General features: G+C 40.2%; 1 protein-coding gene across 2 annotated transcripts in view; it reads right to left on the reverse strand.

Annotated features, from left to right (window-relative positions):
- SPOCK1 (SPARC (osteonectin), cwcv and kazal like domains proteoglycan 1) overlaps positions 1 to 26,617 on the reverse strand; it is a 476,662-nt gene that overhangs the window by 173,851 nt on the left and 276,194 nt on the right. For both annotated transcript variants that reach the window (XM_030573318.1, XM_030573317.1), the window contains one exon: positions 10,811 to 10,925. In XM_030573318.1, coding sequence (XP_030429178.1) covers positions 10,811 to 10,925 — 115 coding nt within the window. The remainder of the gene's footprint in view (positions 1 to 10,810; positions 10,926 to 26,617) is intronic.

Consider the following 26,617-nt stretch of genomic DNA (forward strand, 5'->3'; position numbering starts at 1 on the left):
TACAAAACAAAGATCAGTTTCTACTTGATTGGGTTTAAAATCATGTAAACACTGAGACTGTGTGACATGAATAATATACAGCATTGTAAACAGATACAGCATTGTAAAAAAAAAGATTTGACATACTGACCTGTGTCAAATGAAAAGCAGTATTTTTGAAGGGCTAATCTGCAAATTTCATACAAAATATTTTAAGTTTATAATACACACTGCAATAGGATTTGCAATACTATTTACCTAAAGGCAGATTTTGAAAAGGTGAACATTTAATACTTTTTCCAATATAGTGGGATGCTGTAAGTTGAAGAAAGGCTTAACAAAACCCTTTCCCTGTAAACATAAATCCCAATCTTATAAAAACAATCCTTTTATTAGCACTAAAAAAAAAAAAAAAGACTTTTCTACACAACACATTCATTTCATGTCCTGGGGCCTCTACACTGAAAACCACAACTCCTTAGCAGTAAATTTAAAATCTCTAGTAAGTAGGCTATTGTATAAATAGGGGACAATTTTCACAGCAGTGGAGGTCATTTGTAAACATTAAATAATAATTTCTGAATGAATGGATTACTCAAAAAATTTCAGATACAGATAAACAGCAAAAATACAGAAACATATTAAGTACTACTACAGTGTTGCTGGCTGCAATTCTATAGTTAATATGTTTGACATATTGAAAATACAGCAGTCTTTATTTAAGATATATATCCTTAGCTACGGCAAGCCCAATAAAGACTGCAGATCCTGGTTCCCCTGGGAGGTCAGTCAATTCATGCGAAGGGTCAGCCAGCTGCTAAGGACAATAACAAATGAAAAATGACAAGGTCAAAGGTCAAAAGGGGTGGCACTAACAGGGAAGTAGAGAGCCTCTACTACTATACCCTTGCGGTCTCTAGAGGCTGATTTTGACAATTTTTTAAACCCGGGCCTGTGGACATGTTGAAAATTGGTGCCTGGGCTCAGAGGTATGATGCTTCTATTTTAAATATTAATAATAATGACAATATGATCCAAAAAATGACAGCAGGAGAATGTTCAAGTTGCTGATTAAACACTCAAAACTCAAGAATTGCCGAAGTGAATGATGGGCGTGGCAACCTGAACGCTTCTTCCAAGAGCAGTGGGATGCAGGTAGTGGATTCCACCCACTCCTTTAGCCATTTGTCTATTTAAATATCATCAAGCCCTGCATGTTCTTTTTTACTGTCCTTTTCTGAGGGTTGCTGAGGAGACTTTTCTACCAGTTTTTTATTGTTATAATTTGTTTTGGTTCATGTCCACAACATGCAAGGAGCTTTTCACACAAAAAGGAACTAACTGGTCCCTTACCTTGAAGGACTTACAGGGTAAAGGACAGGAATGGCCAAAGGGCAGGTGTGAGATTTTGGGGATTACCCAGAGCAGTAAAGCGTATGGTGACCACCTGCCTGTAACCAGGGGTGCCTTTATTCTGTGCAGCTTTGGCTCAGATCTCTGACACCAGCAGCCTGCCCACAAGCACAAGACCTCAACCTCATTTCCACCAGCCTGGCTACTGCTTGCAAGGTGACCCCAACAGCCTTTCCAGTCCTGAGTCTCCCCAAATCCATCCTTCCCGAGTTCTTCACTACTAGGCACTCAGATTTTTCTCATTTGTTTCATGTCCCCCAAAAAGAGTGAAACCAGCCCCCCACCTGTTTTCAGTTCACTTTAGGACACACATTCCACACAGTCTGCACAACAGAGACCAGTTTGGGATAAAAATATATAAATATATTTAATAGAAAAATCACAGATTCAAAGAGGAAGCAGTAAGGAAAAGCAGAAAATAAAGAAAGCTGCAACCTCAGGCTTTTCACTTCTATATTAGTTAATTTCTCTTTTCTAATACAAGTTACTTTTTGCCTCTGAACAGTTTCTCAGAGTGCCCTCTGTTACAGAGATGGTCCAGACTTTCACACATAGCACCCTGCTTAGATGCTGGCCCTCAATTTCTGGACAATCTTCACTTCAAACCCTCTTCCCTTTCAACAAGTTCTGCAGTTTCTTTCCCCCTTTCTCTCAGGCTTGATCTATACTAACAAATTATGTTGGCATAACTACATCACTCAGGGGTGTGGAAAAAACTAAATGTAAACAAAACTTGTTTGTCTTAGCAACTGGCTGCACAAGAAGTAGGACTGAGTGGACTCGCAAAGTCTAAACTTTTACATTGCTTTGTTTTTGAATGCAGTTACGGAAAAAAAAGTCTACGTTTGTAAGTGGCACTTTCACAATAAGGAGATTGCACCACAGTACTTGTCTGAGGTGAACTGAAAAATACTATTTCTTTATCTTTTTTATAGTACAAATATTTGTAATCAAACATAATAATAAATTAGCACTGTGCACTTTGTATTCTGTGTTGTAACTGAAATCAATATATTTGAAAATGTAGAAAAACATACAAAACATTTATAATAAATTTAAATTGGTATTCTATTATTAACAGTGCAATTAAAACTGTGATTAATTGCATCTATTTTTTCTAATCTTAAAATTGCGATGGGTTTTTTTATTGTTTGCCCTCATAAAATACTTTATAAAGCTTTGCTCTGAGGTCTTGATATTTTACATGTCATGTGATGTACTCTGCTGTGACGTCAAAGACAGCTTTCTCTTTGATTGGCAGGGCTCTCATAAAAGAATGTAGGTGGGCATTTGCATTTGCTTTCGTTACAAAGTTAAGCTGCATATGTACCACAAGTGATTAGATATTAGCAAGAATAATAGTAATGACAGAACAATGTAGGAGAGTTTACAAACTACACGATATATCATTTACCATATTCTATTCACATTTAGTGCTTTCATTCAGAGACGATTACTGTAATTTTCCAAGATAGTGCAAGGTATGACAGGCCCAACATTTGAGAATTTTTATGTTACATTTGTTTGACTAAGTCCATGCAATTTGTGTTTTTATGTGTGTGGGTTTTATCAAACAATTCAATGCTCTTTCTTCTAAAGCAAAAATCAATACTGGCAGATAAGAAAAATCAATGTTCAGCATTCATAAGCAACCCTACAACAACAATCTGGCATATATAGTCCACAATTCATGGGCAACTCTGGTGTAATAAATAACAACTTTGCACGTTTATAGAGCTTTATATCTCCAAACTGTAGACATTAACTATTTAATCTGCACATCAATCTTAAGAAGTGGAAGGGTAAGCATTATCATCGTAACAAACTAATGTGTGGAGGCTCATGGGTAGAGTTCCTGGACTATGTACTACAGAAACTTGTCATTCTAGAAAAGACTTTGTGACTCTGCTCAGATTTTTTCATATCTAATGCAGCCTATATTATGGGTGGATGGGGTGTCTCCTGCTGCAATGTGAACGGTCACTACCACACTTTTTGTTTGCTAATATTAAATATTAGCAATATAAATAACACAGGTTTTCCTGTGGATTTTCTAAACTTCCTGCAAAATTTGACAATATTTCCTACAGCAATCCAGGGGCCTTACTCATGACAAATGGCGATCTGTGACTGTGGTCTGATGGGGTAAGAACATTCATAAATAAGGGATCATGCTTCTCTTCCCCAAGCTTCTTCCTGAGTTTTATCATAAATAGAAAGAAAGTTGTTTCTAACTTTTCTGCAAAACTCAAACACTGTCCTTTGGAACAAGAATAAACCAGAAGTAGTTGCAGTTTAGCTGGTTGGCTGCTCTCAGCAAAGAAAAGGAAAGACAAAGAAAAAAAAAGATACAGCATAATGGTGCCCTATCACTTATCTCGGTCCTCTGGTCCTTCAGTTGCTGGTTGGTCTTTGTAGAGAACAGGCAATAAAACGGTAAGCAAGTACAATTATCTCAGTGATGCCCTGAAAAATATACCAACGCTTCGTGCGCTCAGCTAAGCAATGTTATTTTTCAGTTCCCTGTGGGACACAGTTTTTCTAAATATCACCTTCAAAAAGATCTATTTTCTGAATCAAAATAACCATAACACAGTCTAAAAGTAATTGGGGAAAAAATGATGCTATTACTAGATCCACAGCTAATTACCATTTCCCAGGTTTGATTGTGTTACAACACATTAAAATACAGACTGCTTACTTATTCAAGCTTTGATAAACATCACCATGTAAATCACTTAGTCTTGAACAGGATTGTGGAAGAAACAAACACTTTCTCAACTTGATCAGGCCAGTAGTCAGGTGTCCAGTACAGGAAGAAATTACCCCCAGAGGAATCCTTGGATTCATGCCAATATCTCATTAGCATTTAGCACTACTGGCAGAGCATGAAAGCGAGCAACAGAAATGGGCAGACTTGCAAAGAGACAAAGAGAAGATTAAAGCGACAGTGTCAAGGTATACAGGTTCAATGTTTAACACATACTAAAAGCAAAAGGTAAAAGAGTTTGTATAATACAGAAAACTCTAGTAACAAGGCTGTTACAGGCCATGCTTCTTATCTGGGTAACCTTTCAGAAATGCTCAAACAGTGGGTTTGCTGTGATCCAAGATGTCTATATAACACTCTGACCTCCACCATCAGTCCTTGAAAGCAGCCTAGTCGCTGGCATTCTTGCTATTATTAATCTCTTTCTTGAATTCCCTTTCAGATCCAACCTAAGCCAAAAAATTAGCATGTGAATCAGCAATGGTACATGAAGGGTTAAAATCCATGTGTATTTTATATAACAACCTGGTATATGGATTGTGCCATTTCTTTCTTAGATTCAAAGTCCAGAGTTTGGTCAAGAGACCAGAGGCCTAGTGAATAGTGATTAGCTAAGAGAAAGCTGGGGTAAACAGATAATCTTGTTTTGCTAAAATAGGCCTAGTCAGCAAATTGCCAGGTGTTGGAGCTAAGAACTAAATAACTGTGTCTTATTCAGAGTTGCAAATTGAACAAAGGATCCCAGTTCCTATTGTGTCAGTCTCTTCTGTAAAAGCAGCAAAGAATCCTGTGGCACCTTATAGACTAACAGACGTTTTGGAGCATGAGCTTTCGTGGGTGAATACCCACTTCCTCAGATGCATGTCTCTTCTGTAGGAAACGTTCTTCCCACAGATCTAACCTTGAGTTTATGAAAAGTTGGCATATGTCAGTATAAGATATGGTCTCCTTCCACCTCCCTTCCCAGGGACCAATGCCTGCCTTAAGACATAAAGGGGACAATCTTTATTGCCATATACTTTCACTGTTTCTTTGCTTTAACCTCTAGGAATGTACCTGTTGGACAATCAAAGGAGATGCTCCATTCCTATGGACCCCAAATCAGAATTCAACATATATATTTTATACTAACAACATTTTATCAAAGTATTCATTAAATGTTAACTTGCTAACTTGAGACCATGGGTGGAGACATTATGTAACCTTTTAACCATTGGCTAATGTGCTATCTTGTCTTGCTGCAAAACCTATCCCGGGGTGTGGGACTGCCTACCCCGTCACTTTCCCTCGCCCATGGAAAATCTATATATTCTATTGTAATCAATTGATTGACAGTGTCTCTGAGCCTAATAAGCCAGGTGACACTCCACCAGCGCTGTGTGTAATAAACTCCTATGCTTAGCCTCTACACGGTGTGGATTTATGTCCTTCAGTACACAATATACACAGTTTCACTCCTCTGGTAGCCAGGTTTCACAGCCTTTTTTGCCATGGGACCCTAACTAATCAGAAACCAAGGTTTTCTAGTGTATTACCCAGAGATATTTGAGAGAGAGAGAGAGAGAGAGATTGGGATTAATTCACTCATGAATAAATATAGCTGTCAACAATGTCTCCCTGGTCAGTGTAACCCCGTGATGTGGAATTTAGAGGGACAGATGTTTCATCTGGTAAACTTGTCCAGATCTTTCAATAAAATAGTAATAATAAATTAGTGAGACATTCAGTACTGGCTTCTCTCCATAACAATGGTCAGTACTACTGGAGAATATTGAGCTAACAGCTTGACTTTTATGAGTACGGAAGTATGTATAATATATCACTCTGAGATGATGCGCTAACTAGCAATCACAAATTACATGGGTCCAGTAAAGCATTTTCAAAGCCCCGATCACATTAACATGGTTGTTACTCCTTTGCCAATTCTTTTTGTCCTTTCTGTGTTTCCCAGAAGAACTTTCCTTCTTATGAGAGGCATTCACAGGAGAAGCAGAGGAGCAGGCTGAAATCCTGTAAAGTGCCATATCAAAAATGCAATGTAGATATGTAAATATCTCTTAAAGTGCTATTTACTGTGTTTTGTGTATATTTGAACCAATTAACACACAGGAAGACTTTCAAACTCATCTCTTTTAGGTATTCTTCAGTCAGAGATCTGCTACGACTGTCTGCTACCCCCTGCCTTTGTTTGTACCAGGTCTGCCCAATTTAGATGGTAAACTCCTTGGGGCAGAGACTTATCTAATCTATGTGATTTGTAAAACACTATGTATGCCTATGATGCCATATATTGTTTGTAAGAAGTCTCAGGATCCTATCCTTAGCTTGTGTAAATGAATATTCTTCCAACAAGGTCAATTTTATACATTATTACCAACTTACTGTAGTGGCTTACAAAGTGTGCACCTCAGCACAAAGAAAATGAAACAGCATTATTGGTTGTTGCTGTGGGTGGTTTGAAAGTTAGTCACATTATGCATGGAACAGATACACTTGTATCTATTATACACATACACACAGTATAAGTTTTAAGCAATTTAATACTGTCCACAGCAATGATGATTGCAAAGCTTGGTTTAGGTGGTGGAGTCAGAGGGTGGAATCTGTCCCAGGGAATGCCTTACTGCTAAATGATGAACTAGCATTTGGCTGAGCCCTCAGGGTTAACACATGGCTGTTAATGTAGCCTCACACTCTACAAGGCAGCACAAATGGAGGGAGGGAAGACAGTATGGCAGAGACACACAGAGACACACACTGTGTGTGAGAGAGAGATGCGCACTGACCCTTTAAGTACGCTAACTCCACCCTAAATATATTGCTTTTTAAGTAGATCAGCAAGTTGAGACAGCAGCTGCTGCTAGCAAGCTCCCTCCGTCCTGAGCCCTGTTGTGTCTCCCCCCTGCTCAATAGAGATGGGGTAAGTGGGGGGGACACCCTGACATTAGCCCTCTCTTTTATCCCCCCCCACCTGCACAGCAAGCAGGAGGCTCCCTGGAGAAACTCCGAGATGGAGGGCAGGAGCAGCACATGGTAGTAGGGGGAGGGACAGCTGAACTGTCGGCAATTGATAGCCTGCTGGGTGGCTGCCGCACATGGAACTCAGGGGAGTGGGAAGCTGATGCGGGGCTATCGGCCCACCCTGGTTCTATGCCCCCACCGGCTACCTCCAATGGGCTGCTCTTTCTGTAAGCAGTGGACAAAGCAGGCAGCTGCCAAACATTATAAGGGAGCATTGCACAACTTTAAACGAGCATGTTCTCTAATTGATTATAGAATATTAGGGCTGGAAGGGACCTCAGGAGGTCATCGAGTCCAACCCCCTGCTCAAAGCAGGACCAATCCCCAGACAGATTTTTGCCCCAGATCCCTAAATGGCCCCCTTAAGGATTGAACTCACAACCCTGGGTTTAGCAGGCCAATGCTCAAACCACTGAGCTATCCCTCCCCACCATCAGCAATGTAACAACAAAACAATGTTAACTGGGACGACTTTAAGTGAGGAGTTACTGTACAATCATTGTGATGCTGTGTTAGCTCATATCCGCTACTTTATATGTACAGATAGACAAGGCCCAGTTCTCAGCCACATTGGATTTCCACTGGTGTAACTACAGAGTCTGTTGGAGTTGCTCCTGATTTATATGGGCATAAATGAAACTATCATACATGCAGTACTCTGTATGGTGGTGTAGCCGTGTTGGTCCCAGGATATTAGAGAGAAGGTGGGTGAGGTAATATCTTTTTTTTGGACCAACTTCTGTTAGTGAGAGGGATGAGTTTTCAAACTCTCTGTAAGCTCCAAAGCTTGTCTCTTTCACCAACAGAAGTTGGTCCAATATTACCTCACTCACCTTGTCTCGCTAATATAGTATTCTGGTCAGGCACAGCCAAAAGAACACAAAGTCTCAAAATACAGAGAGTGAGGGCCAATTCTCTATTGTCCATTGGGTCAATAGATTTAAGTCCTCAAAGAATTTGGCTGGGTAATTTTTCACTGATATTTCTACCCTCTGAGGAAATTAGCTAGCTGGAGATTTTGAGAGCTAGAGCTATTTTGTGACACGCGCCCCTACTGCGCATCAATAGGAATGTTCACAGTCCTACAAAACTTGCTGCAAAATGTTTGAAGACTTTTTCAAAGCAAGGTGGAAGAAGAATTAAAAACTGTCACCATAGTCACAGTGGTACTCAAAGTTGACCTGAAATGGCTGCAGGTGTTACAGGAATGCTAGAGAGATCACATAAACTTGGGACTGATTACTGGACAAAAGGGACATGCAGCTTCTACTTCGTACTGTTCCTTCTGGGCCACTTTAAACAAGTTGTCTGATTACTTCTGAGACAACAAATATTGGAAATAGCCCAGGAACTATTTTGCTCAACATGTATTTTATTTATACTCGTGATACACAAGTGCTTCAATTTCTTCTGAGGTGTGACATACAGTTGCATAATATGTAAAATTTCCTGGTAGCCTAAGCACTACATACAACCATGCACTTAAACTTACAAGCTTCGTTTTATGCTCCAAATTGCAGGTTTAAAATACTACTTTGTCCATTTTAGCTTTGTATGATATATTTCATGAAAACCATTTTGCTTGTGTGAGTCATGTAATGCCACCAGAATTCACTTATGTATTGGACAAAATGCTCTTCAAAGAAGGATTTTCCCCTAACTGTACAAAAGAAATTAGAGAACAGATTGCAAAAATTAAGGCCTTGATCCAGCAAACACATATGTGAGTAATGTTACTTATGTGAGTAGTCACATAAGTCTTTTCCATTCTTGACAACATTCTTGAGAGGTCTTTATAATTATTTGGTATTTATTAAATATTGGATGTGACATAATTGTATGAAACTGATTGCCTCTAGCTGATTTTTACTGTGATGCCTAGGCACCCCCTGAAAAGTGTATTTCCCTGGAAACTCTATTTGACAATACAGCCTGGACACTTTCCACAATATTAAAAGCTTAGCCTATTGCTCCAGGTTTATTTCTGGACAGCCATCAGCATCTCACAGCTCTGTCATGCCAGCTTGATCCCATCCCTTTGTGGAAAGGATCTTGCAATCCTTGTGAATGAAGCTTGAGGATGACAAATACGTTTTACCAACCAAGCAAATGTATCTTGGCTCAGAAGCATCAGCATGGGACAGCCAACAATCACACAAATACTCCAAGATCATAGGATAGTTCATCCTACCTTAAAGCTTTCCCACCTGCATCCAGTAAAGTCACACTGATTTTTAAAGACCCTTTACTGATGTTCAAGATTTTCTTACTCCGTTTTATTCTTCTGATTATCTTTCAATGTATATTACAACTTGTCCTTTGGGGTGGAATTTTCAGAGAGCCAGACACCTAATCCCCCCTGAATTTCAAAGGCATCTGTAGGCTTAAGTCCTGTTGGACTTGTCTCTGCTGCAGTGTTAGTTCAAGATATAACTTGAGTACAGCCCTTAACCTGACTCCAGTCCATGCACAGAAGTCTCTAGCTCGAGTTAACTGGTGCTTTAAATTGGAGCTCACCAGCTATGAGCAGGTATGGGTTAAAAGAGGAGTGCTGTAATGCAGTGGAGACACTACCACTTGGTGCTGCAAATTCAAACACTGCTGCTAGAGCTTTGTTTTAGAGCGAGAGTAGGCAACCTATGATATGCGTGCCAAAGACAGCACATGAGCTGATTTTCAGTGGCACTCACACTGCCCGGGTCCTGGCCACCAGTCCGGGGGGACTCTGCATTTTAATTTAATTTTAAATAAAGCTTCTTAAATATTTTAAAAACCTTATTTACTTTATATACAACAAGAGTTTAGTTATATATTATAGACTTATAGAAAGAGACCTTCTAAAAATGGTAAAATGTATTACTGGCACGCGAAACCTTCAATCAGAGTGAATAAATGAAGACTTGGCACACCACTTCTGAAAGGTTCCGACCCCTGGTGTAATGGCTCTCACTCCGGTTAGGCTAACTCAGAAGAAGTTACCTCAAGTATAGATAACTCCAGCTGACACTGCAGTGAAGAAAGAGTTAGTTTCATATGAAAATCCCAAAGTTCTTAAAGTACGTGCTATTTAACTTGCCCTCAATTTAATCATTCAGGGATCTGGAGCTTTCTGTAATTTTGTGATTTATCTGTGGATTACTCTTCCTAGAACATCAAAACCTCCAGCCTTATCTTACTAATAAGCACAGATTTTGCTCATTAAAACAAAACCAGAAATTCCCTATGTTTGCTACTGCTTTTAATTGTTTATACTTAATTCATTTGTATTGTAGAAGTGTACAGCATCTGGAACATTTTCATATTTTATGAATTCAAGCTTTTATGCACCATGTTTGTTGTCTGAACAAACTTCTTCCAGAGCTAGGTAATAGGTATGCTGAAGTGTACAATTCACCCTATGGTACCCTGTGTTCCAAAACATCTGATCTTTTTGGAACAGTTACAACTCTGCTCTAGCCTCTGATATTATAAATGTAAATGTTATACTCAGCAACAAAAGCAAATGTAATTTAATTGTTAAAGAATGTCTCGAGAATCTATTTTAATGTTCTCTTTTGAGTTTTCTAATTTTGGTGTCCATGGAACTTTACAAGGGCATAATAGAATGTCATGACAGTGCATCCTTACCTGTGTACCAGCTGCTTACGGCTTACACAAATAGCAGTCTCATAGTCGTGAGTGACGCAAACTTTATGTGGGCTGCACTTTACCTTCAAACATGGGTCTTTGGATGGATCAAGAGCTATTAAAACAAATGTAAAAATAACAAAGTTAGGAGTTTACATTAAATTCTCTCATAGTTCCCAATTCAAATAAAGAACATGCAAGTAGTGGGAATATAGAATCACAGAACTGGAAGGGACCTCGAGAGGTCTTCTATTCCTCATGGCAGGACTAAGTATCATCTAGATCATCCCTGACAAGTGTTTATCTAATCTGCTCTTAAAAATCTCCAATGATGGAGACTCCACAACCTCCCTAGGCAATTAATTCCAGTGTTTAACCCACTCTGACATTAGGAAAAACTTCCTAATGTCCAACCTAAACCTCCTCTGCTGCTATTTAAGCCCATTGCTTCTTGTCCTATCCTCAGAGGTTAAGAAAAACATTTTTTCTTCCTCCTCCTTGTAACAACCTTTTACATACTTGAAAACTATTATGTCCTTTCTCAGTCTTTTCTTTTCCAGACTAAACAAACCCATTTTTTTCAATCTTCCCTCATAGGTCATGTTTTCTAGACTTTTAATCATTTTTGTTGCTCTGCTCTGACTCTCTCCAATTTGTTCACATCCTTCCTGAAATGCGGCACCCAGAACTGGACTCAATTAGAATGTTAAAAGGTGGGTTCTGTGAGGCCCTAAGGATTCATCTCCAGCACATCATGGAAGAGGTCAGGATCTTAATTTTAGGTGTCTCAAACATAACGGCAAGGTTGTGTCTCCAACTAATTTAAATTATATCTGCTTTTATTTGGACTTTAATTTTATTACTTCTTCCTCCCAAAGATTTCCCCTAATTCCTGCCTAGCATCCCTTTCCTTCCCATATCTATTGCTTATCTGAAACATTTTTGTTTTCATTTTGGAACTCCATGTAAGGCGTTTATGTCAAATTACCCTGGCTGCTTTTCCCATTGTTGGTTGATGCCCAGGGAAGTTTTAAAAAAAGACATTACTTTTCACAAAAAAAAAAAATGCAGTAATTTTTAAGTTCCCATTCAATTACCACTGACGTTCTCCACATTGCAGCAAATGTATTTCTAACAACCGGAGGGTTCTTTTGCTCTCCTGCAGTGCCGAAGTATTGCAGCTGTTCTGCGTTGGTTTAAGCAGTCAGAGCAGCAAGAGCTCACCACATTAACACCCATTACAGATTTGTGATGGGCAATTGAGCACAACCAGTGCATATGTATTTAGAGGAATACAAGGCGCTGGAAGTCTTAAAAACAAAAAACAAACGTAAACAGCTTTTGCTCCTAATTCCATTAAACGGATAGAAAAGGTGGAATGGGGGAAAAAGGTCATACGTTTCCCATACCATTAACATCTAATGAGTTTCCATTAGGCATATTATATATATATATATATGAGAGAGAGAGAGAGAGTTAGTTCTATTGTATTGTCTATGTTTACCTTGTATGCTTCTGCAAGGAAGGATCATGAACTAAACTGAACTCAAGTGATGGTAGGGATAAACTTGGCTTTATGGATAAAATCCTGCTGATTTTACTCATGGAAATGAAGAGTAGTTTGGCATGAGTAAGAGGAACAGGATTTGAGCCGTTATGAAGTGTGAGTGGCTGCTCAACAAATAACGGTACTAAAGAATTTGATCTATTATTCATCTTTGCAAGGTATTCTGAAACCTAGGATAAAAACTGGTGCAGCTGTAAAGTGACTAAATTCTAAGACAGTGTCACATTATAATCTATTTTAATAAAAAATAAACAAAATGTTTAAATACGCTTCACACAAAAAATAGAGTATTCCAGTATGGGAATCAAGTATCAGAGGAATAGCCATGTTAGTCTGTATCCACAAAAACAACGAGGGGTCCAGTGGCATCTTAAAGACCAACAGATTTATTTGGGCATAAGCTTGTATGTGTAAAATACCACTTCTTCAGATGCATGGAGTGAAAATTACAGATACAAGCATAAATATACTTATATCAAATAAATCTGTTAGTCTTTAAGATGTTACAGGAGTCCTCATTTTCAGTATGGCAATGGTGCAGCAGAACTTTCATATGTATAGAAAGCATGTATTGTTTGAATGCTCTTGTGTTTCAAGACTTCAATGGGGCCAGAATTTCACTCCTGGATTCTATTTCAGTTACACACTCATAACTTCTCTGTGTCTCAATATTTTCTCTCTCAAATGGGAATAAATAAATAAATAATAATAATAATAAAAGGGGCAATCAATATTGGGTACACGAGTGTAATTGCCGAAGAGTTTAGAATGTTAAAGAAATTTGGAAGGTTATACCAATGCTATGCAATACAATCCCTAGAGACAGGGTACAAAATAATCATTTCTAAAATATACCAATCAAAGACCATGATTTGTGAATTAGGTTTCTACATCACTAGGAGCAGATGCTCATCATCTGCAGAAGAAAAGGCCTTTGGGAATAGGGTGACCAGATGTCCTGATTTTATACGGACAGTCCTGATATTTTTACATGGGCTCCTATTACCCCCGACCCGTCCCGATTTTTCACACTTGCTGTCTGGTCACCCTATTTGGGAATAAGATGAAATATAAAACCCATATTTGACATCACAGTTCTTTGTACTCTACAGCAATAAGTGTGAAGTCTTTGAAATTAAGAACCAAAATTATAAATACATAAATGAAGTGGGGGAAGGGCAAGTAAAAAGTAATTTTTTAAAATAAAAATCTGAGATCAGTTTTATTACAAAAACAAAATTCCTTAAGCATTCAAGGGAAACGTCAATATTCTGAAACAAATGCTTTTCCTGTGAAAATTTTTTGAATGTTTGACTTCTCATTCCAATTGATGATGATTCCCCACTTCACCCCTCCCACTCCCCATCAAAACTTTTGCTGGAAGGAAATTCCATTTTCTGGCCAGTTCTACTGTGGATCTAAACTCTGCAGTCTCTCGCTACCTGACAGAGCAAGAAAGGAGAGCTCTCTGGAACAGCCCAGGGAGTGATGAGGGCATGGCCAGGAGCGCCGGCAGCCTTTTTGGCGCCTTAGGCGGTGGAAGGTCCTGCCCCCAAAATGGCGCCCCCGACAGACACTGCGGAAGGTCCTGCCCCCAAAACATCCAGGCTGTTGCCGGCCCCCAAATGTCAGCACCTTAGGTGACCACCTAGGTTGCCTAATGGGTTGCACTGGCCCTGGGCATGGCTAGGGAGTCCAATACCTGTATAGATTCAACAGCCACAAAACTTCTGTGGGAGAGTCAAGCAGCATTGGGCCTTAGCTCGCTGGCTTTAAAGGTTAGCTGCATAAAAGTGCCAAGGTGCAGTGCTTCCATCCATGTGTGATGTTTCCATCCCTGACACAATGCCAATTTATTCAAGCTGTGAGCGTGGAACCAGAATTCCAGCCATTGTCATTGAAAAGCAAAGGGCGTACACAGTAGTATGCAGGTGTCACTTCATTTTCATGTGACCTTTTATTATTTATTCATAGCAATTTATGCACCTTATTAAATCTATAAATCCTCTGTGGTTCCCTCTTAGAGATATCAAACTAATTGGGAAATAAACAGTAGTGATTGCATCAAGTCATTAACAACCTCCCAACAGTATGTTAGCACCTCTTTTTTACAGGACATCAATATGAAAATAATGATGGCAGTTACATTCTGAGTGTCCTCCCCCACTAGTCAGAGAAGAGAAGAATACCATGAATTATTCTCTCTCCTCCCCCAATACTTGTCACCAAGAGTTCCAGGTTAACAATATAAATCATCGTTGTACAAAGAGCTAACAATAGTGCTTGAGACGCTTTTCCATTCCATTTCATGTTTTTACATATTACTACTATAAAGGAAGACATATGACTGATAGGAAATGCTAGGATTCAGGCACTAGCAATACATGCTGAGGGTTGCAATATTAGACTATACAGTAGATCAGGGTCGTGTTAATCACAACAGAGCAAATTTATTTTTCACAGATGTGACTTTGGAAGCATGGTAGCAAACAAAATCTCTTGCAGCAATGGCTGTGCAGTTCTGCAAAATGTGTACAACTAGTTCACAACTGCAGATTTATGACCTTGATGTTGTTTTCATGACCATTCTTTTGGGAAGAGTTCAAATTCCAAACCCACACATATTTAGTAAAGCTTATATAAAAAAGCCAGGCAATCAAAAAGAAAATGACATGTAAACACATTTGGTTTCAAAAATTGCCATACAATAAGTGCTATGATCACTCAAACAAAAAGACTTTTGAAAATGAAATGTCAAGAGCAGTTGCCTCACACAATCCTCTTGGAACTGTTCTCAGCATCAGAGAAAACAAGACCATCTGGTGAGAAGAACTATGATGAACTGGAAAATGGGACCAGCAGTGTATAATGCAAAGATTCTAGTTCATTTTGTTTCACAACAGAGCATGGTAATAAAACATTTATTTTAAAGGAGACACTCAAATGTAGTTCTGTATTTTATATATTATTTGTCTCCAGCAAAGATCTTGGTTCTGTATAAACACAGAGGAAGGCACAGTCCCTGACTGTACAAGCAAGCAGATGGGGTGGGGTCAGAATGAAAAGCTATGAAAAGCTGAGTTGGGGCAGAGCAGAAGACACGCACTGATTATGCTGGACTATTCTCTGCTAGGCATGAAACCATTAGAACGCCGAAGACTGAACATCAGACTGAGGAGGCAAGGTCTCAAGTCATTCCCTACACTCTCAATTACAGAAGCCCAGCAACTGGCTGAAGAGCAGGGTGAAATAAGCAGCTCACTACTGACTCCAATAGGCAATGGATGTGCTAGATTTTTCCATGTCGGGGAGGTCAGCATGAAACAGGCAGTTTCCAGAATCAGTCCCCCACAATCATACAATGAATTAAGGGCCTTGACCCAGCACCCACTGAGAAAAACAAAACACCTATCCTATTCGGCCATCACTTGACTAGGAAAAAAATTGTTTTTAACATTTATTAACATCCTAGTGTAGGCAGAGAAGTTATAGTTTTAACACTTGTTAGCTGGTTGACATGAACCCCAAGCTACCCTTTACGTTTTACTTTGATCAGCTACTGTGTTAAAACTAGAACTGCCTCATCTGTGCTAGGATTTTAAGATGTGTTAGCCAACCTGTTTTTAAAAGAGCCCATTCTTCCTAGCATAGACATGGCCTTTGTGTTTGTTGTTAAGGGCATTCAGTTTAAAACTCTGCTCTCTTCTCCCTCCGAATAGTCTGGCTCCCAGTGCAGATGAAGTAAAATATAACCAAAGTGAGTTCTGAGCGTATACTAGCATTAAAACAAAGAAAATTAGGAATCTGATCACCCTGTCATTTGTGTGTGCAAGGTTACAGGGTGAGTCAATGGCAGAGGCAGGAAAAGAATGCAGGAGTCCTAAATACTAATCTCTTGCTGTGCTCTAATTACTATAAAACATTGCAGTCTGTTGATACCCCGTTAGATAGGAAGCTCCTTTTTCCTATTCTACTTAATCTTATGGTTCATTAAGTCATGGCATTGATTTGATAAGAAATATTTTTTGGTTAGCACAGTTGGTTGCAACCTTTGATGCCATAGCCGTGATACTGTCAATAATCTTATGTTTACAAAATACTTAATTTGAAAGAGCAGATTAGGAAAACTCCAAAATATCAACAACAAGTAATTACCATTTTTGTAAATTCTGCTCCTGCAAAAGTTTGCATAAGTCATTCTGTTTCATTAGAGAGAAAATTGCCATTACTACTCCCCCCGCAAGTCTTGAGGAGAGTATGTCTTCAACTAGCATACTCAAATATTTAACTCTCACACTCTCTCGCCACATAATTACTCGTAGCAATTTGCATGCAGAAATCAATTCAGCTAAAAATGAATAACCATAGGACCAAATGCTTCAAACATGTATGTGACTTATTTTCACAATGCAACAAAACAGCAACTAATCAAGTTGTCAGCATTTATCGAATCCCTGTACCATTGTTGTGTTTTAGAGAAACCATAATGTTTGAACAGTGAAAGAGATCGGTATTGTGGAAAGAAACATCTATTTTCATTTATATGGGCACTTTCAAAAATGATTTCTCATAACCAACATACCATCCCTTTTGACATTTTTGAGGGCTATCCGAGCTAAAGATATTGTAAAGGACAATGTGTTGGTTTGCTTGCCAAGTAACATGATAAAGAACATGAATAATAAGTAATCCAGGGGACATTCTATGCCAAAAAATTAAAAATTCTGCACACAATATTTTACATTTCTGCAAACTTCTGCAAATTTTATTTGTCAAAATAACACTATATAATCACGCCAGTTTCAATTATTTTGGTAATTTATTTCAAAATACCTGTCAGCAAGCATGTCTGCAACAACATACACACACCCAAATTCCCCAAGGAGTAGAGAGTTAAAGAAACCCTATGACAACCCCAGTTCCTGTTTCTCTGCCCCTTCCCCTCCCAGAGCCGAATCGCAGCGCCTCCCTGGGCCAGATACCCACACCTCCTCTCCTCCAGAGCCCAGATCCTGGGCCCTCCTTGCCCAAATACCTGCACACCCTCTCCCACAGAGCCCCGGGGATCCAGAGGGAGAAACAGCCTGATGCTCTGTCCCAGTCCTGCATAGTTTCCTACATGCTGCCCTCTCCTTCCCCCAGGGCTAGCTGGGAACTGCAGCTGCCAGAAACCCTCTAGTCCGTCCCATCCCCCCACCCCAAGCAGTATCTTCTGTGTGTGACCTGGGCTCTGCTGGGTCCAGCAGCCCCTACTGGCAGCTGGCAGCACTGCAGCCCATTTCTGTGGGGGAATGGAAATTCTGCACACATGTTCATTTCTGCAAAATTCTGCATTGCGCAGTGGTGCAGAATTCCCCCAGGAGGGAAAAAGAAAGTCTGCTTGCCAAACCTACAGAAATGAAGTGCAGTTATAATAGGTGAAGAGAGGATAGAAAATATGGGACTTAATGTCAGTGAAAAGCCTGCTTATGACAAATGTACGTTGCTGAATTCAATATAATTAATGTGCTAGTGTATATGTATTTTATTTACTTAAATTGTCATGCAGATTAAAAAAGTTGCATGCAGTTAGTTTATTTGCATGGTGAAGAGACTCTCCTGGGAAATGCAAAGCATCCTCAACTCCCTCTGAACTCATCTGAACAGTTGTACTTCCCAGGATCAGGCCCTTTGTGATGCACCATCATCATTCCCTGAATCCATTCAGCTAGCAACAATGTATGGACCTGGTCCTGCAAGATGCTGAGCACTCTCACATGCTTGAGGATGCTCTGCATGCCGCAGGATCAAGTCATATGAAAGGAAGGGGAAATATTTAGGCAAACTAGGGTGAAACAAAATAAAACAAATCCCTTTTACCCCTCTGAAGAAAATGTCTCAGGAAACTACAGGTACAGCAAACAGTACTATCAGAAAGCTACTAAGACATTTATAATAATATCCGGTTGTGGTCCAATATATCATGAGAGAGGGATTACCGGTAGCTTGATTGCTAGATAGCTGTGCCTTTTGACAAGGGAAGGTTACAATTTCTCTCTCAACACTCCTTAGTAATATTTTCTTACAAAGGGACAGGATTCTAGCCCCAGATATACTTCAGTACATAACGGTGTTGCTAACCTCAAGAAATAAAAAATAATAAGACAGATCTGCAAAAAATCATAAGATTGGCCCCACAAATCATTAGATTTTAAGACCATCAAACTATGCCTTTTAAACCATCTTTTCATTTTTAACTCCCCTCTATGCTTCTGACTATGTGTGTGTGATAATTTCAGGTCGAAAAGTCAACCTTTAATGTACACAAAAAATGCACGCCTCCGACAGATACCAAAATCCCATGACTTAAATCCATAATCAGTTAGTGGGAGCTGGCAACACGGCAAAACTGTCTTCCCCTACCTGTTCAGAGGGGACTCCCTTTCCCCACCCCCAGGCTGGAGGAGCTGTCATCTGATCCCCTGTGTCGCCCACCCCATCTCTGTCTTCTGTACTCCTGTCAGCCTCCTTCCTGCCCCCTACAACCTGCTGTCAAAATATCAGGGATTCCTCTGGATTGATTCAGCTTCAAGCATCCAGGGATGTAAACACGGCAGGCTCAAAGGCTGCAGAGGCCTACAGAGAACTATTAAAATTACCTGTGGCTGATAAAAAAATAAAAAGGTTGTGAAAACACCTATCCAGGATTACAGGACGCCTGTGGGCATTATCTAGCTCAAAGAGAACCTCCGGGATCTGAAGGGTAGGGGAGGGCACTTCTGCATGATAGCTAGAGGAAGTCATTGGGATGAGCGGGCAAAAGATGAACACTTATTTTTGGTTATGCTCAGTCTTGTGCACTCCTTCTGAAGGCATTCAGTTTCCCACATCTTCTGCAGTCCCTCTGCCACTGCTCCCAGGTACCCTGGCCTGCCTGCTTTTCAGATCTAAGGGCTTTTAACACAAGAGCTTTTAAAGAGCTTATCTTGGAAAGCTACTGCTGATGCCAACCATTCCCTGCTGCTTCCAGGTCCAGCCGTATCAGGTCGGGGCCCAACTATACTGCCTAACTCTTTGACAGACACCTCCTGACTGAATTTTACACCCCTTCCCCATGCAGCATATTATGATTAGCAAATTCATTTGAGGAGGACAGAGAGGCAGCACATTGGGTGCAAGCAGGGGTAGAACTGGTCCCAAGAGCAGCAGAGATTGGGTGAAGACAGGAGAACCAAATGGCCAGCTGGCGACTTCTTGTAAAACTGGGCCAAAATCCAGTGGTAGTGACAGGATTCATGTGCTTATATCATAGGGTTGGAAGAGACCTCAGGAGGTCATCTAGTCCAACCTCCTGCTCAAAGCAGGACCAATCCCTAGATTTTTTTTTTCCACCCCAGTTCCCCAAATGCCTCCTCAAGGATTAAACTCACAACCCTGGGTTTAGCAGGCCAATGCTCAAAGCACTGAGCTATCCCTCCCCCTAATATCAGCATCTCAGCTTCTACTGTAAGAGAAGTAAGATTCTAGCCCTCATGGCTGTAGAGAAAAGTTTGAAAACTAACTTTAAAGGCTCAAAAAAAAAAACCCGAAAGCACATAAAAGACTTCAAAATTATTATTTTTTTTAAAAATCTCATGATAATTAAACCAATCTTATGATTTTGGAATGCTTGGTGTTGGCAGTACTGCGGTGACTCTACATTGACAAATATCGTTCTTCATGTAAACTCTTTTGGCCAAATTCAGCTCTCCGATTCACTGGGGTTAATCTCGAGCAATTAAATGGACGTGAATGGAGTTTCCTTTCACTAGCTGTAAATGGAGATAAGCATTGGTCCAATGCCTACAGAACATGAAGCAGAAGAACTTTAACATTTACATGTCGTTAAAGACACACTTTCCCCCATTTTAGATGAATATAGATACACATTATCAATGGCTCAGGGCAGAGAAGTTACAGAAATGTTTCATAATCCCTGGCAGTCATGAAATATGTTTTACCCAGAGTGATAGTAGGATCACAGGGAAAAACTAAGAATTAAATTCAGATTGCTGGTTTCTCAGAGACCAAACTCTCTTGTAACTTTGATTAAAAGCAACATTGAATTATAAGGGTGTGAACTAAGTGAGTGCAAAACCAAAACCAAACAGAACTGAAACAAAATACCTCAGGATATACAATTTCCTCCTTATTCTTAAAACAAAACTTTTCCCCAAATACATTACATGGCTTTTCAGAAGATATTTTATATTTTTAAATCTGCACTGAAAACGTACAAACAACATGAATGTATTTTTCTTAGATTTGTAAATGAAATGTGCTTCAGAACCAAAATCTCATTATTAATACTGAGCACATTATCATTTGGTGAAAATTAAACACTGAATTATCAGGTTTATGAAGCTATACTTCAGCAGGAATAATAATGTTTCATTTCTAGTAAATGGCTACATGCTGTTAGCTGCGTGCCATGAGCTTTGGAAATTTATATCCCTGAAGGCCAAAAAGTCATGTGTGAGATTGCTGTGTGTGTTGACAGATTGAATGTTAGTGTTATTACAGAGGTAATAATCACCAAGCTGTGAGCTAGTCTTATGCATCTAGAACATGCTCAGATTTAAATCTTACAAATAGACATGGTGGGAGATGAATTCTGATCTCAGTTACCACCCTATACAGAAAGAGAGGCCCCACTGCTTTCAGTGAAGTTCCTCTGGATTTACATTGCGGTCAGGGCAGAATTTGACCCCAAATATTTTCATCTAACTAGAGCAAAATATATGGGATCATTTTATGTTCCATGAAATCAATACTACAATGTGGCCTTCAGTCTCACTAGTAACAACATGCTCAAGGAAGAACCACCTTTTTTTCTTGACTTTGTATTTGCCCTCAGTATCTTAGATAATGCATGGTGGTGGACAGTCTTGTTGCCTAGTGATTGAAGATGGGACGCTCCCTGTAAATCAGAAGGCTTCATTTCTCCTTATGACGCTCACTGTGAGCCTTTGGGCAAGTCACTTAGCCACTCTTTGGGCAAGTCACTTAGCCATGCTTTGTCAGTGTTTAAAATGGGGACAATACTACTTACCCACCTTTATGAAGCACATAGAGATCCTCAGAAAGCCCTACAGCATATAAGCCCAGAGTCACTGTGAATGACGGTCACTGACTGATAAAGAAATTAAACAAAATGGCTAAAATCTTACAGAACTATGAGCCATGTTTATTTATCACAGCTTCTGACTGTTACCATGGAAACACGTGCCAGCACTTCATTTCCTGTATCAGCACATAAAGACTTGTTTCCAAATTACATTACTTTTAGTCCATACTGAGCAAAACAAAACACTAGAACAGGGGTCAGCAATCTTTCAGAAGTGGTGTGCTGAGTCTTCATTTATTAACTCTAATTTAAGGTTTTGAGTGCCAGTAATACATTTTAATGTTTTTAGAAGACCTCTTTCTATAAGTCTATAATACATAACTAACCTATTGTTGTATGTAAAGTAAATAAGGTTTTTAAAATGTTTAAGAAGCTTCATTTAAAATTAATTTAAAATGTAGAGTCTCCTGAACTGGTGGCCAGGACCCGGGCAGTGTGAGTGCCACTGAAAATCAGCTTGCGTGCTGCCGTCGGCACCCATGCCGTAGGTTGCCTACCCCTGCACTAGAAAAAGAGAGGAAATATCCAAGATTGACCTGGTCCCTTATATATGGAAACTGAGTAGTAGGTTCAACTCTCATGAGTCAGGAAGTAATTCATCTGTCAGCCTCCAGGGAGAGTGAATTAGTAACCCTAGCTGTGATGGACAAGATCTAGTTCTCTGCCACCTAAGGAAATCTGAAGGAGCCCTTGGAGGTCGCTGGAGTTCCTCTGTATGTAGAACTAAATCCTACAATACAGAGAGTGCCTCCTGACAGGCCCCGCTGCACTCAATGGGAGGAGAGCACATACAGCTCATCTCAGGACACTTCCAAACCTTGAATGATGAGGGTCTGACACAGGTGCAATGGAGAATAATCTGATCCAAAGGTTCTTATGCAGTCTGGTATTTCAAAAAGCTACAGAAGGGATTTTCTTTTTATTCTTTTGTTTATTATGTAATACATTCAGATTTAAAATAATAAAAATATGCCTATACAAGGCTCTAGGCACCTTAGCATCATTAACATCACAAACAAAATCCCAGCAGCATTAAAGTAAGCATTTCAACAGGAATTCAGCCTGACACCTACAGAGATGCCTTTCCATCACTTCATCATTATACGCAACATTTTTGCAAGATACCATTGATATTGAAAGTTAAACTTGATTTTAACTCCATGAGTCTGCACTGAGGCACAATCCTTACATTCTCACCAGGAACTGTGTGTTCAGATCTGGTCAACCTAGGTCAAAAATGAAAAGTTTCAAAGACAAGTGACAAAAATGAGTAGAGGACTCAAAACATTTCCCTATAAGGAGATATTTGAAACAACTGGCACTGTTTAGTTTAAAGAGGAAACGACTCAGAGGCATATGGAAATGATAGATGGAACAGAAAAGATGAGCCAGACACTCTTATTTACCTTGTTCTGGTATAAAACAAGAACAAGGGGACATCCAATGAAGTTAAAGGGTAACAAACTGAAAACGGATAAAAGGATTATGCACACACCCCTGTACATAATTATACCTGTGAAACGCACTAGCACAAGAGGTCATTGAGGCCATGAGCTTAGCATGCATTAGACAAGACATTTTCTAGAAGCAGCATAAACCCTTATGGTTCAGGGCATAAGCTAATCACTAACTGATATGAGTAAGGAAGAAAATTCCCCTTTGGCAGACTAACAATAGCTCTGGGGTCTCTTGAACCTTCCTCTGAAGCACTGGGTACTGGACAATGACAGAGATGGGATATTGGACTAGTATGGAATTTCTATGCTCCTGTATTCCTGACTTAAGCAAAATTACCACTGTCAACGGCAGCTGCTGAGAACGAAGCCATTTATTTAGATGGCTAACTTTAAGAAGCCTTAAGATCTCTCTTACTCAGTTTTACCTGCTGAACACAGGTATTGTATACCTTAATTACAGCAATTCATGTGGCAAGATTCTCGGTATTGTTATCATACTAATTTTTGTGCATATAGATGCATGATCTAGGAATTTGTACAGTACAAAATAAGTGCATTGTGTGTCATACTGGTTGCTAGCCTCATTTTAGATTTTTGGTAGATGTCATTTTCACCACTTTCAAGAGAAATTACTTTGCTCAGAAACGATGAAGATCTCATGTAGATGATCAGCTAGTAATATACCTTATAGACTGGAAATTGTTGGTCAGCCAACTATGAGAGAGAATCTGTCATGGCAATCAAGACAGTTCATTTAAGGGATCTGAGGCAGAACTTAAAACAGGATGTTTTAAAATATGTGAATTGTAATTACAGCATAAAGTACCATCAATTTAGGGTTATTTAATAAAAACAAGTATTGTGGATGTCAATGACTATCTAGCAACATTACTCATTTAACCTATCAGTTGATGTTTTCTAGTCTGAAACCTACAAAGATGTCTTGAAAGTTCTTAAACTAGAAAACTACTCTAGTTCATAAAATGTAGTTGCACCCTTCAGGGAGCTATGCTTAATGCGACAACTTCTAGATCAGTGGTTCTCAAACTTTTTTACTGGTGACCCCTTTCACATAGCAAGCCCCTGAGTGCGACCCCCACTTATACATTAAAAACAGTTTTTTATATATTTAACACCATTATAAATGCTGGGGGCAAAATGAGATTTGGGGTGAAGGCTAACAGCTCGCGATCCCCCAGGTATAACCTTGTGACCCCTGAGGGGTCCCGAGCCCCCGTTTGAAAACCCCTGTTCTAGATCAAGAGACTAAAATATTTGCACATCCGAAACAGTGGGAGAGTTAGATTATCGTTTATCCTACCTAGAGAGCAAAGCTGCGTTGTCAAAAAATGCACTGCATGACCAATGAATAAAAGTCTAAAAGTGGAATAACGCTGCAGTCTCAAATCATCTAGTGGTAAAGAGGAATAATATCAAGTTAGAGAAGTACAGTACTACAGGACAATACAAAGAAAAACATCCATTCCTTTCATATATTAATTTTTATAATCATTTTGAATAGATTTGGTAAGGTTTAGAGCATACAGAAGTGAATGACTGAGGACCATAAATCGGAATGGGTCCTTTGGCTCTGACATCACTATGTCAATCTACATCAGTTGAGGATCTGGCCCAAAGAGTCCTTGCTAAAGTTAGGTACTCTGCAACCTTCTCCTCACTGTTCCTTTTGCAAATGTACCTCAAGTCCCAAACTGCAGTATCCATATGGCACCCCAGAAATTTCCCTGAGCAGCAGCAACTGACATATGTTTCAAATAGTCAGGAACTTTTCTGATCTGGACAAATACCATCTAGTACTAAGTAGACTGAGACCATCTGCAGTTAATTAAAATATTCTTTGTTCAAAACAATATATTTGTAATGATCCTATAGAGAAGAACTGTTATTCTGTCAAATGCTCTAATTAAAATACTTCTGAAAGCCATGTCCTTTTTGGAAAGGACTGTTGTTGGAACTATGGTTTACCCTTATGGACACTTGAATAACTGTCTGATATAACTAACATGTTGTTATGTCTTTTTCCCACAGAGAAAGAACCCAGGTAAGCAGCTACTGGGGCCATACATTTTCTAAATAGAGGGGCCAAAGGGAAGCGCCGTGAACTAGAAATGGCACTGGCCCACCATAAAATGGAGGAACCATCTGTGTCCTTGGAAGATAGAGATAAGGAAATAAGCATCTGTCAAGTCAAGAACGGCGTATCAGTCTCCTGGATCCCGGACCCAGGGAGGGGATCCATAGATTCACAGACTTAAGGTCAGAAGGGATCATTATGGTCATCTAGTCTGACCGCTGGATGATGGTGGCCAGTGAAACCACGTAAAGCTTCAACTTGTTGAAGTACTTGTCGAGTCATCGCAGCTCCAGAATGGGTCTTAGGCCCTCCTTTGCTTTTGGGTTCAGGAAACAGTGGGAGTAGAAACCTTTCCCCCTCATTTCCTGAGGGACCTCCTCCACCGCTCCCCAGTTGTAGGAGGTTGTCTACCTCCTGAATGAGGAGTTGCTTTTGAGAAGGGTCCCTGAAGAGGGCTGGGGAAGATGGGGAGGTAGGAGGGCGGCCAGAAACTGGAGAGTGTAGCCAAGTGACAAAAATCTCTAGCACCCAGCAGTCCGAGGTAACTCGCAACCAGGCCAAACAGTAGAGATGGAGATGGTTGAGGAAAAGATGGGGCAGATCCAGGAAGTTGACTGGTGCATCACTCTTGAGAGCATCCTCAAAATGCCCACTTCTGTGGTGTTTCACCAGGCCAGGCTGCGCAGATGAATGGGAGGAGGAAGGGTGGCAGCAACTAAAACTAGTGTCCTTCTTGTAGATCCCTGCCAAGGCAATTAGCCAGGATGGGTAAGGAATGGTGTCCCTAGCCTCCGTTTGTCAGAGGGTGGAGATGGATGGCAGGAGAGAGATCACTTGATCATTACCTGTTAGGTTCACTCCCTCTGGGGCACCTGGCATTGGCCACTGTAGGTAGACAGGATACTGGGCTAGATGGACCTATGGTCTGCCCCAGTACAGCCGTTCTTATGCTCTTATGAGGCCTTGGTGGTGGGGGCGGCCGGAATTGCTTCCTCGCTGACTGAGGCGTGTGTGACCCCAACGAGCAGAGGGTGGCTTGAATGTCCTTCAAAGCGTGCAGCCTCGCATCCATTTATTCTGTAAACAGCCCAACTCTATCAAATGGGAGATCTTGTATGGAGGATTGCATCTTCTGGGATAGGCCTACAGTCTGAAACCAGGAACTCCACCTCATGACCACCGCCAAGGTGACCACCCTGGTTGCCAAACTGGCTGCATCCCAGGCCACCTGGAGGGAGCACCAAGCCGCTGTGGTTCCTTTCTCAAAAAGGGCCCCAAACTCTTGGGCCACCTCCTAGGATATGGAGTCCTTAAATTTATGGAAGGAATCCCACAGGTTAAAATTATATTGCCCCAAAGAGCCTGGTGGTTCACGACTTGGAACTGAAGACTGGCCATGGAATACATTTTTCTCCCGAAAAGGTCCAGTCTCTTGGCCTCCTTATTTTTGGGGGTGGAACTAGAATGCCCTCGCTTGTCCTTTTCGTTGGCTGCCGACACAGCCAATGACCCTGGGGGCAGTGAGTGTATAAATATTTTAACC

This window comes from Gopherus evgoodei, chromosome 8 (genome assembly GCF_007399415.2).
Source record: "Gopherus evgoodei ecotype Sinaloan lineage chromosome 8, rGopEvg1_v1.p, whole genome shotgun sequence".
Classification (NCBI taxonomy): Eukaryota; Metazoa; Chordata; order Testudines; family Testudinidae; genus Gopherus; species Gopherus evgoodei.